The sequence below is a fragment of the Malaya genurostris genome, chromosome 3 (assembly GCF_030247185.1).
Source record: "Malaya genurostris strain Urasoe2022 chromosome 3, Malgen_1.1, whole genome shotgun sequence".
NCBI lineage: Eukaryota > Metazoa > Arthropoda > Insecta > Diptera > Culicidae > Malaya > Malaya genurostris.
The window spans coordinates 9,931,516-9,949,129 of NC_080572.1; the positions used below are offsets into that span (position 1 = coordinate 9,931,516).

General features: G+C 36.1%; 3 protein-coding genes across 3 annotated transcripts; 1 reads left to right on the forward strand and 2 right to left on the reverse strand.

Annotated features, from left to right (window-relative positions):
• Positions 1–1,107: 1,107 nt before the first annotated feature.
• LOC131438989 (uncharacterized) lies at positions 1,108–3,524 on the forward strand. The gene is made up of 4 exons (XM_058609444.1): positions 1,108–1,253; positions 1,315–2,015; positions 2,073–2,380; positions 2,445–3,524. The coding sequence occupies exons 1-4, from the start codon at positions 1,178–1,180 to the stop codon at positions 3,247–3,249; spliced, it is 1,890 nt and encodes a 629-aa protein (XP_058465427.1). The 5' UTR covers positions 1,108–1,177; the 3' UTR covers positions 3,250–3,524.
• A 254-nt stretch (positions 3,525–3,778) lies between these two features.
• Positions 3,779–5,238, reverse strand: LOC131439591 (uncharacterized). The gene is made up of 4 exons (XM_058610794.1): positions 4,774–5,238; positions 4,470–4,715; positions 4,167–4,405; positions 3,779–4,101 (listed from the first exon to the last, which is right to left on the reverse strand). The coding sequence occupies exons 1-4, from the start codon at positions 5,167–5,169 to the stop codon at positions 3,924–3,926; spliced, it is 1,059 nt and encodes a 352-aa protein (XP_058466777.1). The 5' UTR covers positions 5,170–5,238; the 3' UTR covers positions 3,779–3,923.
• A 173-nt stretch (positions 5,239–5,411) lies between these two features.
• LOC131438850 (uncharacterized) lies at positions 5,412–16,791 on the reverse strand. The gene is made up of 4 exons (XM_058609187.1): positions 16,402–16,791; positions 6,347–6,583; positions 6,033–6,289; positions 5,412–5,970 (listed from the first exon to the last, which is right to left on the reverse strand). The coding sequence occupies exons 1-4, from the start codon at positions 16,789–16,791 to the stop codon at positions 5,412–5,414; spliced, it is 1,443 nt and encodes a 480-aa protein (XP_058465170.1).
• Positions 16,792–17,614: the final 823 nt, after the last annotated feature.

Genomic DNA, 17,614 nt, shown 5'->3' on the forward strand with positions numbered 1-17,614 from the left:
GCCACGTAAAGCTTGTACGCAAATAGGCCTGAATAAATATATCTTTTATAAAAAAAGGTATTCAAATGTGCAACCATATTCAGTTTTCAAGCTGAAATGTGACCGACTTTGTCAAAAAACTGAAAAAGTATTGGCAATTCAGAAATAAATATATATATATATATATATATATATTTAAATAATTAAATTATAAACAAATCATATTTTACCCAATTTTGTAGCAGTACGCCAAATTTAAAAAAATGATTCACGAATTACTAGCGTTCCCGCGTCAAGTCAAAAATTAAAAAACAAATCTACCTATTTGTAAAAGTCTATAACCCTTTGGTCTATTATTTCTTCATCTGGATATGGAGTTAAATAAACTTCATCAATTATTAACTACAGTTACATATAAACATCTTATTTTAACCTTCTATTTGGGTCTACGTTCGTAAAATTTGTCCCGGACTGGTGGTTCAACGCACAGGGCGCTGGTCTTACAGATGTTGTGAATTCGAGCTCTCCGACCTGGGTGGATTTTTAGTGCATTAGCAGGTTCCGTAGCACCGGCCATGTATTTGCTGCGAAGTCTGTTTAAACAAAAGGTCAAATTCTTCAAAAGGAGGAATGTGCTTTGCTTTGCTTTTGTGAGAATCGGTTCTGCGGTCTGTCTCCGATAAAATTAAGTGTTTAGAGCTTTTGTTTGATGCGAGTTCACAAAACATGAGTTTTTTACAAACTCGCTTGAAAGCCTTCTAAATTACCAAAACAATATGAGAAGGGAACGATCATCGTAATATTGTTAGACCGAGTACTAAAAAGCCTCTTTAGATAATCACGATCTTTAGGTCTAAGTACGGTATTTAGAATTAAAGTAATTTTTCCTCTTAAAACTATCGTTTCGAAACACTGATTAAAATTTTCGTTCGGTTGCACATCCAACAGAAGTGAGATTCGAAACAATTTAAAACTCAACTATTCCGATAATTCCGTGAAATTAGTTATAGAACGCGTCACCCATCTATGTTTATTTATCATTAAGCGTGACCAGAGCTCCGCAGTGCACATGATTTTTCTCTAGTCTACATGACATGTTTCGCCCAGATAAATCCACCAGCATTACTCGAAGAAGCTCTATATAGTCATTGATGTGCTTTCGAACGTTTATTCGGGTTATTTGCAATTACCGTGAGCAATGGTTGCATCAGTGAAGTGGTTATTAGTAGCATTATATGCTAGTTTCACCGCGTCTCAAAGATTTCTCAATCCTTGTAAGTGATGGTTCATGTTTTACTAGTGTCTTAGGTTACGAATCCATGTTTCTATTTGCAGTGGAAATTGTGTGCTATGTGAACATGCAGTCCGATGTGAATGACAGGATTCTGGGACAACTGCCAAATTGTAGTTACATCATAGTTAGCTGTGACAATTTTTTTTTAGATCGAGCGTCTTGGATTCTCGTGGGTAGAAATGTTATAACTAGCATCCGTGGTGTAGCAGCGCATGCTGAAATATTATTATCGATGCCTTTGGCCAAGGATCTGAGCAAGATTCACTCACAAGCTGGCTGTGACCAGTTAATTCAACAAACTCGCGCTAATCTTGGCACAGGTTTATTCGACGGAATCGACTTGGACTTCGACCCCACGAATTTGGAACTGTTTGATCAACTTCATTTCGCTCGATTCTTGAAAATGTTAGCTGTTCGTTTAGGTTCATCGGCGGTAATCGCCACCGCTATCGACTGCAAACCAAATATTTCTAGGTCATTGGTTCGTACAATGAATGAGTATCTAGACATAATAGTATTACTGCCGATGAGTGAGGCCCTTTGCAATTTCCGAAAAGATGAAGTATTCATTCATCGACAATATTCTGAGTCGTCTATAAATTGTGCCTTAGAATCCGGTTTTCGGAGAGATAAAATCATTCTCGGAGTTCAAACTGCCGGCATTATCATTCACTCTTCATCTGCGAAGGTGGACACTGTCCTGTTGAAAAACTCGAAAATAGGATTTATATCTTACGGGCATGTAGGTCTAGTGGATATCATTGGTAATATCAAATATTAATCTTTCCAGCCTTGGTAGGTTTGTCAACTGCACGAACAGCACAATCAACTTTGTTTTGGAAAGAACGAAAATTGTCCTAACTTCTTCAATAGTTCGTCTAAAATAATTTACGATGATCCTGGAACTGTAAGTGAACGCGCACAGCAAAGTATCAGACGACGACTGAAAGGCGTCTCAATACTGTTGAACTATGATGATTCAACTGGATTATGTGGTGATGGTGAATTTTCATTGTTCAAATCAGTACTTAACCCATTCAATGAACCGAAGATTGTTGGCGTCCGGCATGAATTGTCTGCAACCGGAAATATCAACACAGACAGAATGTAATGATATTTACTAGGAGGTATTAGGTAATACTAATAGGAATTTTTTTCATATTATTTCAAGGAAACACTTCCAGAACTACTCTACTCATGAAGATCCAATAGCACGTTTGAATGATGCCATCGAAAATACAAAGATGGTTTCGTCGATGGTTACAAAACTTGCGGATACCATGCTGGAAACCATACGCGAGTCTGTCAAATTAATCGCTTCCTTTGTAAATTACAATAATATCTACAGCGTAAAACCACCAGGGGCGACTTCGAACGAATCCATAGGAATTGAAGATATCATTAGCATTTTGGAAGACACGGAAAATGAAAGCATGCCAAAATCGAATGAGGAAGCGTTGGATGCCGCTAAACTTTTTCCAGAAGAGGATGAGGTCACGATTCTAAATGAAAACATTAGACCGAACCAAAACCGCAATGAATCATTCAACACCAGTGCTAAATCTGATTTGAAACCAATAGATAACCATAGTATTGACGAAACGATAACTGAAGATGGTCCTGTGAATGACGAAGTCATCAGATTGTTGCCAGTAGAGAAAATTGATACTGTTTCAGAAAACCAGAATAAAAATAATATTGACGAAACGATAACTGAAAATGGTCCTGCAAATGAAGAAGTGATCAGATTGTCGCCAGTAGAGACAATTGATACTGTTTCAGAAAACCAAAATAATAATAATGACGATACGATAATTGTATATGATCCTGTGAATGACGAAGTGATCAGATCGTTGCCAGAGGAAGCAGTTGATATTATTCCAGATGATTCTGTCAAGGAAAGTATGGAAAACAGTCTACTTTTTGTCAATCAAGATAGTGATATCAATATTGGCGTTCATGATTTATTAGGCTAGCTACAGTGCCCAAACAAAGAGACATGTCAACAAAAAAATGCATTCATCACGAATCATAGGATGATTCAAGTCCAATTCTATAATCACCGTCACAATCACTAATTTGTAAAAAAAAAGTTCTCTCTGAGTATTGGTTTTTGAATCAGAAATTGAAAAAACACTCAATTAACCAATCGTTCGGACAAAAGGGATTGGCTTAAGTAGCTTACTAAAATCACGAAAAGCAATCTAAGTAGTTCGTTTTTTAAAGTAGCTATCCAAACTTGAAAGTTCAATGGAAGCAAAAGAACGAACTTTCAAGCAGCTTCTAGAGTACATTGTTCAGCTTCACGCTGAACTAGTTCGGTACTTCCAAGTTGCTTAAAGTTCCGCGTGTACTTTTAAGCAGCAAGAAAGTGAATGTTTTCCTTAATTGTAAAAATTTTGGTTACTTGAGAATGGACTTTCAAGAAAGAAAATGAACACCAGAGTTCAATTTATCTATAATATAGTTCAATAAATAAAAAAAAGGTTATATTAAATCAGTGCATCTGTAAGTAACATATGTTGCGAATGTAATGATATGGCAGTCGTATGTTCTACCCGACAACTTGTGGCAATCCATTCTCCAATACCGTTGATCCGTCGATTGATTTAGGCAGTTTGAATCCAGCAGCACTATTTCTAGTGGGTTTCTATTGACAAGGTTTCGGTACGGGGATCATAATCGGGACAAAGTTCGTATCGTTTGTGATGTGAACAGGGCCCAGAATCGAACAACTTTCCGCATTGCAGTTAACCCTGACAAAGGCGATGCACGTGTTATTTACTGGGTCGAACAGTTGACCCCGTGGACACTGATGCAGATTTAGACTGAAAATGGAAATGAGAACCATGAATAGACCAATTTAAACAATATTTCATTTGCGATAACTTACACTCCATCAAAACAACTGTAAAACCGGGATCGATTTCTCGGGTCTGGCTTGAATCCTTCAAATTCACAAGAATGATAACCAGTGAGCGAAGTTGACAGTCTTCTAAGCAATGGGAAAGTTCCGTTCCCACAAGCATTGCTCACATCGTCACGATCTATTTGGGCCACAACACCAAAAAGGTTTGATTTTTTTATGGAGTTCGTAGCTGAAAGAAGTTGTTCGATGTTAAGCGGGCAGGTCTGAAATTCAACAGTAATGATACCAATGGACCTACTGAAATTAATCATACACATTTGGACTTACAATAGTAGGAAAGGGTATATCGACGATTATCTTTTGTGGATCGCATCCTCGGGAAATCAATTCCGGCACGATATTTGATCCTTGGAAGAAGTTATAGTTCTGCGGTGAACAACTTACAAGATCAACCTCAGTGTTGAGAGTGTCTATTAGCATCGGGTCTAGAACAGTGTTTTCAATATGCACCACGATTATGTAACCATCTCTTAGACGTTTACGGAGTAAACGTAAACAACTATTGAAATGTATCTGCGTATGAGTGGTAGTTAATGATTGCATTCACATGTTACTGCTTGTTCGATCATACCTGAATTGCACCGTATACTGTTGGATCACATCTCAGGTCCAAGCCACGAAAAGAACTTTTCATCAATTGTCGTTCAACAATGGTCACAAAATCCTCCCTTCCTTGACTAGTACTAATTAATTTTGCAAAATATTTACAACCCATCTCACCACTATAGGCGGATAACAAATTATTCAAGCCATTGCATCCCTTCATCCATGCAAGATCTTCTGAATTTCTGAATGCTTCTGGTGGATAGACACGATAAATACAATCTTTCAACACACTACAGTCTCTAACTTTTGATGGGCTGTCGATGCGACAGAGCAAATGCTTGACTTGGCCGAACGCAGAAACGCACTGTATCCAAACAATCCATGCTAGGAATTGTGCCGAACGCGATAGTAACCTACACATTGTTGTTATGTCAACTCTCACTCTACCACCAATGACCGGTTTGGTTTTTTAAACATATTTATAGCGAAGTTCTTTCAAACTTTTTACGATACGGCACGTAAACTGCGATTGGTTGCTTGGATTCTAGACAGATAATACCGCAAATGACTATTCGGCAGAACGCTTTATTATTCAAACTATTATCAACTATATAACTGTTTTATTAAATAAAGTTTAATAACAGACCAGTTATTAATCTCACGTTAAATTACAGCATCGATACCAGCCAGAAGAGAACCATTTCCACCACTGAGTAATCCAGCATCAGAGCCATTTGAGAGGAAACGATTTGGACTGCTCAGTAGTCCTAAGTCGAGTTTATCGTTGAGAACACCATTATTAATAGTCTCTATGTTTAATATTTTGGCTAACGTCCTCTGCAGACCATTTAGTTGGCTAATGCTCTGAGAATCTTCATTGCTTAGCTCTAGAAGTGGTAATAGCTTATTAATTACGTTTTTCAACGAATGCATCACTCCGTTCAGATCGGCTATGATTATCTCTACGTTGAGATTGTTTAAGAGAGCCAACAATGCGGAAGTTACATTCCTAGCAAGGTTGCCCTCTGCTGAGGTTCTATTAGTACTGCTATTGATTCCACCATTATTTCCTCCAAAATTGGGAAACGGAATACAGTTGCATTTGTCTATAGCTCCAACCCAGGTACAGGCAGTATCATTACATGCAACTTGTATAATTGGTTGAAAAGTGCTGTTGCAAAGATTGGACAAATTACCCTGAGGGCATTGTATCGGATGTTCCCTAAAAAGGATAATGAATCGATTAGTTAACTATAATAACTGCATATTCCATTTCTCACTCACACTGCAATATTTCCTGCGTTTCGGATGTCGCGAACGTGGTCGTCAGCACTACAATCATCACTCGAGCCTTTGGTACAACCTACGCGGGAACTACTCTGCGCCGTGCATAACGTACTGAGTAATGGAAAGACACCGGTTCCACAAACACCGGATACATCATCCCGATCCAGCTGAATTGCTGCGCCGTTCAATTTTTTGTAGTCAATCAGATTCGCGGCCGCTTGAATCACTGTTAATTGGTTATCTAGCGGACAATTCTGTAAACGACTCCAACAATTCTTTAGATCTTTAATTTGCAGCTTCAGTCAACCTACCACAGATACTGGCAAGGACACATCGAGTACTAATTTTCGCCGATTCAATCCCAGTGAAATGAACGATTGAATTGAGTGGAGTTGGGTATCAGGTAGCGGTATATGAACCAGATCGACCACTTCGTTTATAGTGTTTACCGAATAAGGCTCAAGATTAGTGCTATGTATACTAACTGAAATTGTGTACTTATCGCCCAAATGGCCTCGCAGTTTTTGCAGGAAATCAGCATAATTTTGCTAGAGATAAAAAATTGAGAATTAATACAGGGTTTTCCAATAAGAGATGTATTTTTAAATAGCCCGTTATTTCGGCAGATGTCACATTTGAAACTGTAATGTTTTGGAATTTGAGCTTGAGCTTGAGCGACCACCTCTGGTGGCTACTCCGTTACTGATCGGGATTAGCTTGTTCAGGGAGTTTCTAGATGATCCTACCTGGGACTGTTAAATCATCCTTCAATGTACATCTTCTGGTAATCCCAGAGCTCATTGATCAGTACCGGCGCCGGCCAGGCCCGAACGTAGATCGTCTAAGGAATGGGAAGGGATGTTAATCCTACACTTGTTGTTACTAGAGGCCGTATATACTACTGCGCACTCCACAAGTGTCACGGGAGAAGGATATTTGTTAGTGAAAATTTCAGTATTGGTATTATTCGCGCGCGACTCAGTATGTTCCGGTTTCAAAATGCTCGGACGCACCACTAAACCCACTGACTTCCCGAGTGAACGTTTCAACAATATCCTATATTCAAGTCCCGGGAAGTCTTGATTCACAGCTCTTATTCGAGGAAACAGAAGAAAAATTTGCAATACTATCGCGTAAAGAATAAAAACTTTCCTATTTTTTGTAAATGAAATTACGTGATACAAAATAAACGAGTGAAAAGGATTAAGACAAAATAGTAGTTCATTGCATTGACATATTCTAAACAGTTGTTATAAAATCATTTTAAATCACCAAACAAAGGTCCAAAGATTTCACGCGCGTTTTGATTCTGTATTATTTCCGCTTTATTATTTTAATTATTTATTAAAATTATTAATTGGTTATATTGGTTGATCTGGGCAGCCGGCTACCGAGAAAAATATTAATTTGTTGTTTGAAATATTAATATCAAGTGTTTTTTACTATGTATTCAATATACCGATACATGTTATCTCTGTTATTAACTTCGTAATATCAACGGACTTGCGCAATAGTTGATGTTTATCATTCAATTTATAATCCTGGAAGACAATCAATTACATGGAAGAAGAAAACATTCCAAATAAATGGTCAGTTTCTGAACAAAATTGTGGGGGTAAAGAAAAAATGTGTTTTGTCGGTTACGTCATTTCTACGATTTTATCTCTTGAATTCGAAGAGGTAGCCATATGTTCTTCGAACTTGATCTCTACAACTTAATATTCGTCTCGAACGAGCCTTACTTTGTTGAAATCGGCTCAGTATTTTCCGAGAAAATCAAGCGGAAAGGGGAAAAATTACGTTTTGTCGGTTACGTCACTTATACCATTATATCTTCGATACTAACAGTGACAGCCAATAACACCAGATCTCGAAGCTTCGTGCATTTCTGAGACAAAATAATAACTTTGAAAATTCGATTTAAAAAACAGCTTCGGTTATCCGCGTAACGAAAACCACGTAATTTCGGAAAACAACGCAAACAAAATCGCGTAAACAAAACACATAAAAACCGCGTATAAATTAGATCAGTGTGTGTAACATATAATGATACTTGATTTTCACAAGCACGACTAAACCGATTTTTACGAGACTAGAATAAAATTTAACATCTGAGGGTCCCATAGAACTTCTTTTCAATATGATCTGGATCCGATTTCCGATTCTAAAATTGAATGATATGTTGAAAAACTCCAAATAATAAATAATGTCACTTAATTTATTCATAACTTAAATTAAATAACTTAAATTTTATTCGAATCATTCTTCTGGTTCAGGAAGTACTCACCCTCGGGAAGAGTTAAAAAAATCAGACTTCTCATTCCGGAAATATTGGGTGGTGGTCCAGGCGCGAAATCTAATGCATAATTTTTCAAATCACAAATTGGGAATTGCAGCTGAAGGTTGAAGCTACACAACGGTATAGATAACTTGGTTAACAAGCTTGTTGTGATATATACACTAAGGTCTTTTTATGCGAATTTTCAGAGTTATGCGGTTTTTTATGCGAAGTTTTAAAGTTATGCGGTTTTTTTTATGCGAATTTTCAGAGTTAGGCGGTTTCCTTTCTGCGGGTTTTTTTTATGCGAAGTTTCAGAGTTATGCGTTTTTATGCGAAGTTTCAAAGTTATGCGGTTTTTTATGTAAATTTTCAAAGTTATGCGGTTTTTTTATGCGGTACGTAAACTCGCATAAAAAAAGACTTCAGTGTATTTTTTTTAATTCCCAAAATGTATCTACTTTAGCCCCGGTCTCCCCTATATTATATATTTTTATACTTAGGTCAATCATGAAATCGATATTGCTCAACAAACGGCTTCTTAACTAAAAATTTGTCAAGTTATATACATTTAAATACGCATGGAAATTGATCAACATGTTCTTAAATTAAGCACCTCCATCCCCCTCCCCAATTTTTCTGGGTACACACCTGGGAGGTGCAATTTCAACTTCAATAGTGTTTTTTAAAGTAAAGATGCAAAACCGAGCGTATTCCTTAATATTGATCAGTAACTTTTCTAGTAGCTGAAATTTATTCATGATGACTAAATAAACATGATTTCCTGTTTTGGAAGTTCCGGAAGTAATGGGTAAAATACTTCGAAGCAGAACTCACACCGGTTTCTCATATTTATGGCTGATCCAATTTGTAAACTGCGTCCTTCTGAGTGCAATTAAATTATCTCCGAATCCGACTTCCAATTCGGAATTACATGCCACTTATCTGTTATAATATTTCAAACTACTTATCTATTATTATATTTCAAACTGTCATATATGTGATGAAGCAAAAAATGGTACGCAAGTTTACAAACATATGGATCTTTTTACATTCAATAATGTAGATCTTTTTACTTGGTAATTTATGGATTTTGTATAGCCAGAAGTAGAAGTAAAAAACTCGGAAGATGGGTATAGTGTGATAGGTAAGTCGATGCCTTCCACGCTGCCCATCTGGGTTCGATACCCAACCTTGCACATAGGGTCAGAAAATGATTCTGGCCCGAAATGGTGAATTATTACATTATCATTAATATCTCTATAAACGAAACAAAAAAAATCCGAATGTGAAAGGTTAACAAAAAAAGCATCTTTACCCCACCATGTGTATCGTTTTCTTCATGTTTCGTCTTTCACTTGTTAGAGCGTAGCAGTTCAAATTGAAACAACTATAGTGTAGCAAAGAACGTTACTCATTACTTTGGTTTTAGGAGTTTTTTTTCTGAATCTTCAGTTCAACAATTTCCACAACTTAACAACGGGTATGTGAGCAAATCAGATCAGATTCGAAACTGAATCGAATTCCAGTTCCATTGTGTTGCGTTGTGTTGAGACTATGGTCTTAGAGGACATTCACCACTGATATGGGGAATTGAACATTCCAACTCAGATCGAACATCTCACCAGCACAATAGTCACCGTCATTGTTGACTACATCCATCTCCAGCGTTCTAATGGAAGGATAAAGCACATTAAAGAAACAATATGATGATGCTTCGCGTACTTTACGGAAGTATGATGACTCATTAGAGTCTTTCATATATGTTGCGAAGTTGTTGATTACAGACGAGTATAAGACGTACAATTCGCCGTAATTACTTATGTTGTTTATAGTGTGTGTAAGAATTGAGTAATTTAATCATTGATACATGGTGCAGCTAATGCTAATCACAAACCGAAGCCGTTCTAATCTGTCGCACCACACAATGCGAAACTTCAATTCAATATGTAAAACTAGATCGAATTACAGAATGTCACAATGTAATAATAAGAATGAAAATTATCAGTTACAATACACATTTTCAAATGTTAGAACTTCTTTTTATTCAATGGAAAATATGCACAAATTTGACTTTTCCAATACTATGATATGATACCACTGTAATGTCTTTGCTAATCGAATCCTTGAAATGCATGAAAATGATCCGGAATTTCATCGAAAAATCAAATAGACTGATGAGACCTAGACTACGTGAAAATTGTCGCATCTGGGCTCGAAAAACCCAAGATTTACTGTTGAAAAGCCTCTCCCTCCTCAACGTGTGCGGTCCAGTTCATGATCCGGCGAAGTCATAGTCCCTTACTTTTCCGAAAATGAGACTGGAGCAACAGTTACGGTGAATGGATTGCGCTATCGAGAGATAATTTAATGATTTTTGTTTTGGCCGGAATTGGATACTATTGATATCGACAACGTTTACTTTCAACAAGACGGTGCTACGTGCCACACAACCATCGATCTTTTTCGGGAAATGTTTCTCTCGAAAAGATAATCACGATTGGCCACCAAGATCGTGTGACCTAACATCTTGCGACTTTCACGTGACCAAGGTCACATGAAAGACAAGACTTCAAAGATGGAATTCGTGAAGCTATTTAGGACATACAGCAGCATCTTTGCGATTTGGTGAAGGAAACTTTCATGAGAATGATATGGTCCTGTAAACTGTGATCCGTGTTAGCCTTTTGACTGATATTGTTTTCCATTATAAATGGCACACCTTCCTCGTTCAATGGAAATAAACATCCGATCATTTTCCCTCGAAAATGTCATTTTTCTTTGAAAATCGAAATAACGCCTAAGTATAGATAAGTATATATCTTCTATATGATCACAAGTTTTTATCTCTTGCCTTCCGCGAACTCAATTTATCATTAGAACGGAGTTGACGGTATATTTTTATACTGACAGTGCCATTTTACAAGTAAGTCTATATTATTCTTCTGGTAGCTATTGTGTTACTGAAAACTTGCTTAGTGATATTCGCTTAGGAGAAATTTTATATGAAACTCGTAGAGTCACACTTTAATATATTCGCTATGCAAAATTGAATTTGAAAAACGTTTATATTAGTTATGTATAAGTAAAAAGAGCCGATTGTAAAACTTATTACAGATAAATTCTCCAGTAGTTAAATTTGCTTCCTAATATCCGAATGTGCAACTCTTGCATCGGTTGCATTACAAATGCAGAAATACAACCTGTTTCAAACAACCCAATGAAGTAATGATGCCTTTCTCATTACCGGTAATATGAAAAATCCGACTTCCATTTCTGAGTTTTTGAATACTATTTCCGGTATCCAAATAACCAAGTTGTATTGCCATTAGATTATGGGATCAATTTCAAGATTATTGCGTATTCTGTCTTGTCAAATATTGGTTTCAAATTTTGACGAGCACTCTTTACATCGGACAAAGCCGGATTCGAAAAAAAAATCTCTGCCGCCTATGAAACCATGAAACCTTTTTTTTTAATCTACATTTGTCAAATCCGGTTGAACTAAACCAGAGAAATCGAATTGATTTTTTTTTGAGTTTTTGATCCATTTTTTTCAGTTTTGCTTTTCTTATATAGAAAAGTTATACAATCACTGTGAAAACCGACTTTTGAACCGAGGTCCGGAGGGCCGAGTGTCATATACCATTCGACTCAGTTCGTTGAGTACGCAAATTCTCTCTCTCTCTCTCTGTGTGTGTGTGTGTGTGTGTGTGTGTGTGTGTGTGTGTGTGTGTGTGTGTGTGTGTGTGTGTGTGTGTGTGTGTGTGTGTGTGTGTGTGTGTGTGTGTGTGTGTGTGTGTGTGTGTGTGTGTGTGTGTGTGTGTGTGTGTGGGTGTGTGTGTGTGGGTGTGTGGGTGTGTGTATGTGTGTATGTAACGTTTTTTTGCACTAACTTTTCTCGGAGATGGCTGATCCGATTTTCACAAACTTTGATTCTAATGAAAGGTCTCGTGGTATTATTTGGAACCGACTTCCGATTCCGTAATTATGGGGTAAAATGTGCAAAAAATTGTGAAAATAAGTGCACTAACTTTTCTCATAGATGGCTGAACCGATTTTCACAAACTAAGATTCAAATGAAAGGTCTTGTGGTCCTATACAAAATTCCTGAATATTATTTGGATTCGACTTCCGGTTCCGGAGTTATGGGGTAAAATGTGCAAAAAAAATCAAAATATGTGTTCTAACTTTTCTCATAGATGGCGCGACCGATTTTCACAAACTTAGATTCAAAAGAAAGGTCCTGTGGTCCCATACGTAATTCCTGAATTTCAACCAGATCCTACTTCCGGATCCGGAAATATAAGGTAAAGTGTGTTAAAAATTTTATACCATCACTGAAAAGAGCGAAAAACCGTAAAAAGTTTTCTAAATCGACCTCAATTCTTTTCCAATTGATAGTTTTTATCAGTAGACGGTCAAACAAACCGATTTCGGTTATTCTTTTAAGAATCGAAGAAAATTATTTTGTAGAATACCACAGTATTATATATGATAGTATGATTTATATGAGAAAGGCATCATTACACAACTAGGTGGATTAAAACAGGTTTTTGATCACTATTATCGGTATTCCCGAAATTGGACTCAGGGCACCATTATAACCTAATCCAATAGGCTTGGACAACAAGACATATGTATTGGAACAGTTTTACCACGTTTTGAATGTAGAATGGTTTGTTTTTGTCATCACATTCGTTCGAACATGACATCCCGAGTAGCAATCCGTAACTAGTTCTGATGCGACTAAGTCCAAACTATGTTGCAACAAGAGCACGAATATGTTTTTTATGTTATGCTGGTTGAAACAAGGTGACGGCAGTGTTTCTTTATAACGTAAACATTGAACTAGCAATCATTTGTAAGTTATCGTTACTTGATTCTAACATATCTTTAATCACAGCTCTGGTTTTAGCTACTAGTTAAAAAAAGGTTGCGAAACCATTATAAATACGTAAGCGTATATGTAAATCGTTACGGTTAAGTGATGTAGCAATAACTTTGATATTATAAGATTATAACATATAATTTCTGCATTGATTCAGATAGTTATCGGTAGGTTTTCGCAACGTTATGATAACGAAAATGTAACCAAAAAAACTTTTATTGGCTTGAATATGGCGAACACAATGTGGAGTCTCAAAAAGTGTATGAAACGTAAATAAAACCAGGATATTACTTTTTCTAAAACTACTTTTTGACGCAAATAATTTTTTTTCTATACACTATTATAAACTCGAAGAAAACAATATAGAAACATCGATTCTGATAATATTATAATTCTCATGATATATGAATTTAAAATGATGAGAAATCACTCTACTTGGAACAATTTTGAGCATTTTGAACATAGAATTATTTTGTTGTTCATTCTTTATATTTTTATAAACAGATTTTGATTGATGGCGCATAAAAAACAGTTAATTAAACTTGAATTCCGCTCGACAGTTTTATAATCGTTGTGAAATTTGTACCTTGTATTAAATTTTTTATTTCAAGTGCTATACTGTCTTGTTGATAGGAAAACATTATGGATTCATTCAATGTTTATAATGTCGATGGTAACAAAGTTTCAACTAGTTTACTTGAAAATAAGTTATATTCAAGTTATGGAAAATAAGTTATTTCAGTATGGCATTACAACCTAACGACAACTTATTTTCAACCGACATAGAAACTAGTAGAAACTGCGCTTTTTGAGTCACGCAAGTGGTTAGATGTTAGTAACAATAACTCAAATATCTGGTTGCAAACTAGTCACAAATAAGCTAGCATAACAAAAATTGTTACTTGGGATAATGGTGGTGGTGAGAGCACTTCGTCCGCGTCCCCTATATCGTATGTACGTGAAAGTAATGGCATTGTAAGGGTGATACCAATCGAGCACACATATTTTCCTACTAAACAAGCTGTTTGATGCTCAGTTTAGTATTTATATGACCAACAAGGGATCTTTTAATTGGAATACGTATACCAGTTTATACCATATATATGATTATGCAAAGTGTGACAACTAAGTAATGAGACTGATTCCATAAAAACCGTATATTTTAAAATTTTATCGCAACTCTACCATACCCGTCGAAGTAGTCTCTTTGTGTAACTATACAACGATTCCAGCGCGTTTTCCATGTACTTTCTGCTCTTGCTCCCCTTGTTTTGTACCTGTAGTCCCAGCGAACTTCGAATTGCTCAAAAATCATCTTTGGATAGAAATTATTTCAAGAACTCATGAAATTAGAACAATCAAAAGACCTATGTAAAAGTCGGTTTAGAAGAACGTGCTCATGATTCTTCGTGACCAGTGGTAGAAATTAGTACACGTATAAAATGGTAGAAATTAGTATACGTATAAAAACAGTGAAAGTTGTTTTATCGCGCACAGTGAAAAATGGAAACCTGTGCGCATTTCATTTGACGCCCATACTTATGCCGTTTTTGTTTTTGAACCTACACGCGGGCGACTCTGACTCCGAGTAAAACGAACACATAATACCCGCCCTAAGAAACAACTCATGAAAAAAAATAAACAAACTCGCATGGATGTCGTGGTGCCCGAAAAAATTTTCAGAGCGAAACTACGCGATTGGAGTCCGATCTAGAGTGACCCCAGGTTACTAATATCGTTTTCGTTTTTAAACTGCCCTACACCCTGCCTGAAAACATATGTTATACAGTAACCCTTGACTACAAGAAACGATTCCATTGCACAGAGGTACACCGAACTTTTGATGAGTGCTACACCAGTGGTATTGGTGCAGAAAAAGTGTAGCACTGGTGTAGTGCAATTGGTAATAACGAACGGTTTCAGTGCAGCTTTCGCTACACCGATGTAGTGCAATTTAAAAACGAAAACGACATAAAACATACATTTCAAAAGTTGTTTGGACGACTCTTGGTCAGCTTTCTGGCTGCTCTGATAAATAAACGAAAACGGTTTTGATTGAACATGTGGTTCGAAATAAAGAAACACGTGAATCAAGTAGGCTCAATAAAATTGGAAAACAAATCAGCTCATTTGGCGCCAAATAATTTTTATAATAATCTAGTATTTCGTATTTTGCTCTCCAGCGGTCAAGCGTTGCACAACTCGATACGCGCCAAACAATCATCGAAGATCTAGTATGCATTGAGTGGAAAATTTCCAAGTCCATACAAAACATTTTTCGAAATTTTCTCTACTTTCCGAAGGATTTTCCTTATGTAATATAGCCTAAAACCTCAGCATATATATATATATATATATATATATATATATATATATATATATATATATATATATATATATATATATATATATATATATATATATATATATATATATATATATATATATATATATATATATATATATATATATATATATATATATATATATATATATATATATATATATATATATATATATATATATATATATATATATATATATATATATATATATATATATATATATATATATATATATATATATATATATATATATATATATATATATATATATATATATATAAGATATTATATTATAGCCGGATACGTTTGTTTGAGTTTGTGAAAATCGGCAAAAAAAAACAATTTGGAACAGTTTTCACAGTTTTTTCATCGTCCCTTTCAAAGAAGGTTAAAAATGTCGAACACCCATTACCCTAAATTTTCGGAGCCGGTAGCTGTATCCGAATTGTAATTATGGATCATAGGACCTTCCATCTGAATCGAAAAACGAACCAGTCATCAGCCAAAAACATGAAAAGAGTTAGATTTTGAAGTTTTTGATCACTATTTCCAGTACTTCCGGAACCGGAGACTAAAGGAAACATGAAAGTAAATACAGTGAAGGTTACTAATTTATTGTGAATTATCTCTTTAGCAAAGCAAAGCCTTAGTATTATATTCCTGTAGTGGAATTTGACCTTCTGTTTCAACAGACTTCGCAGCCGATTCAGAGAGTACAGAACCATTGCATGACTGGTGCTACGATTCTACTGACACTACGAATCCTTCCAGGTCGGGGCTCGAACATACGACAACTGGTTTGTAAGACCAGCGCCCTACGCATTGAACCTCTTTAGGCTAACAATGATTCACCTGTGATTCCTTTGTATTCGCTGGTTCACATCGCAAATCTATTCCTTGGAATCCACTTTCATGAAGTTGATTCCCTATCGATTCGATCAGTAACCAGCGGCGTCCGCGGGTGCTTATAAGTTCTTCGAAATGACTGCATGAGCTTGCATCACCGTACAACGAAAACAGTTTATTATTGCCATCGAATCTTTTTCTGCTTAGCATGGCGTTTTCGGAATTGATGACATCTTGAGTAAACTGCACTGGATACACGACATATCGACAACTACTGAGAACGTTAGAGTTTTGCGTTATCGAAGGGTCTTTCACTCGGCACACAGTAACGCATTTTGCACTCTCACTCAATCCGATCGCGGTCACTAACAACAGCACTATTCTATTCCAAAGCATTTTAATAGATTTCCTTGGCAAACGACAGCATAAACACTATTAGAACATCATGTGGTGAAACTGCATTTATAGGTGAGGTACTGCAGAGTATATCTCTTTTAATAACTCGAAAGCTGCAAAAACTTTACCTAATGGAAACTGACCTAGTTCTAAAAACGACTATAAATTGCAGCTGTTATGAACTAGAACCACGTTCCTCGATTCCGCAAACTAAATGCTTAGTTTTTTAAGTACTTACTTGCTTACCAGGCCTACTGCTTGTACAATTTGCACTTCATAAAAAGTGATTAACATCCGCTTTAAAAAAAATCAGTGTTCAAAAACGGAATTGAACTGTTAAAATCATACACTACAGTTGAAAGTCCCAAAGGTCAGTCGTCGTATTCTTTAGCTCCAAATCGAGAGTAGCTTTTAGTATAAGTAGAATACCAAGCAATTAAACAATAAAGCTGCAAAAAGTATTGAAATAGAAAGTCATGGTTCGCTTGGGATGAATTGCTTAGGTACAAAAGAAAGTTTCAGTAGAAGCTGTTGCATGTGGCAATGAAATCAACAACTTTAACTAATTATTTTATGTTTAGTGTTAGCAATTGACTTCCTTTCTGAAATATTTAATTTTTTTGTCAAAGGTTCAAGATTGAATGTGGTGAAGTTTCCTTCTATTTTTTTATTTACCCCAACCTTAACCTTTGTGGTCATTCAGCAGGGGGCTTATAATTAATCTACATAATTAATTAGATGTTGCTACCCGCACATTGTGAAAAGAAAAAACTTTTGCAGGGTACGCGAGCAATGATGCCAAGTGATTAAAATGTATAATTTA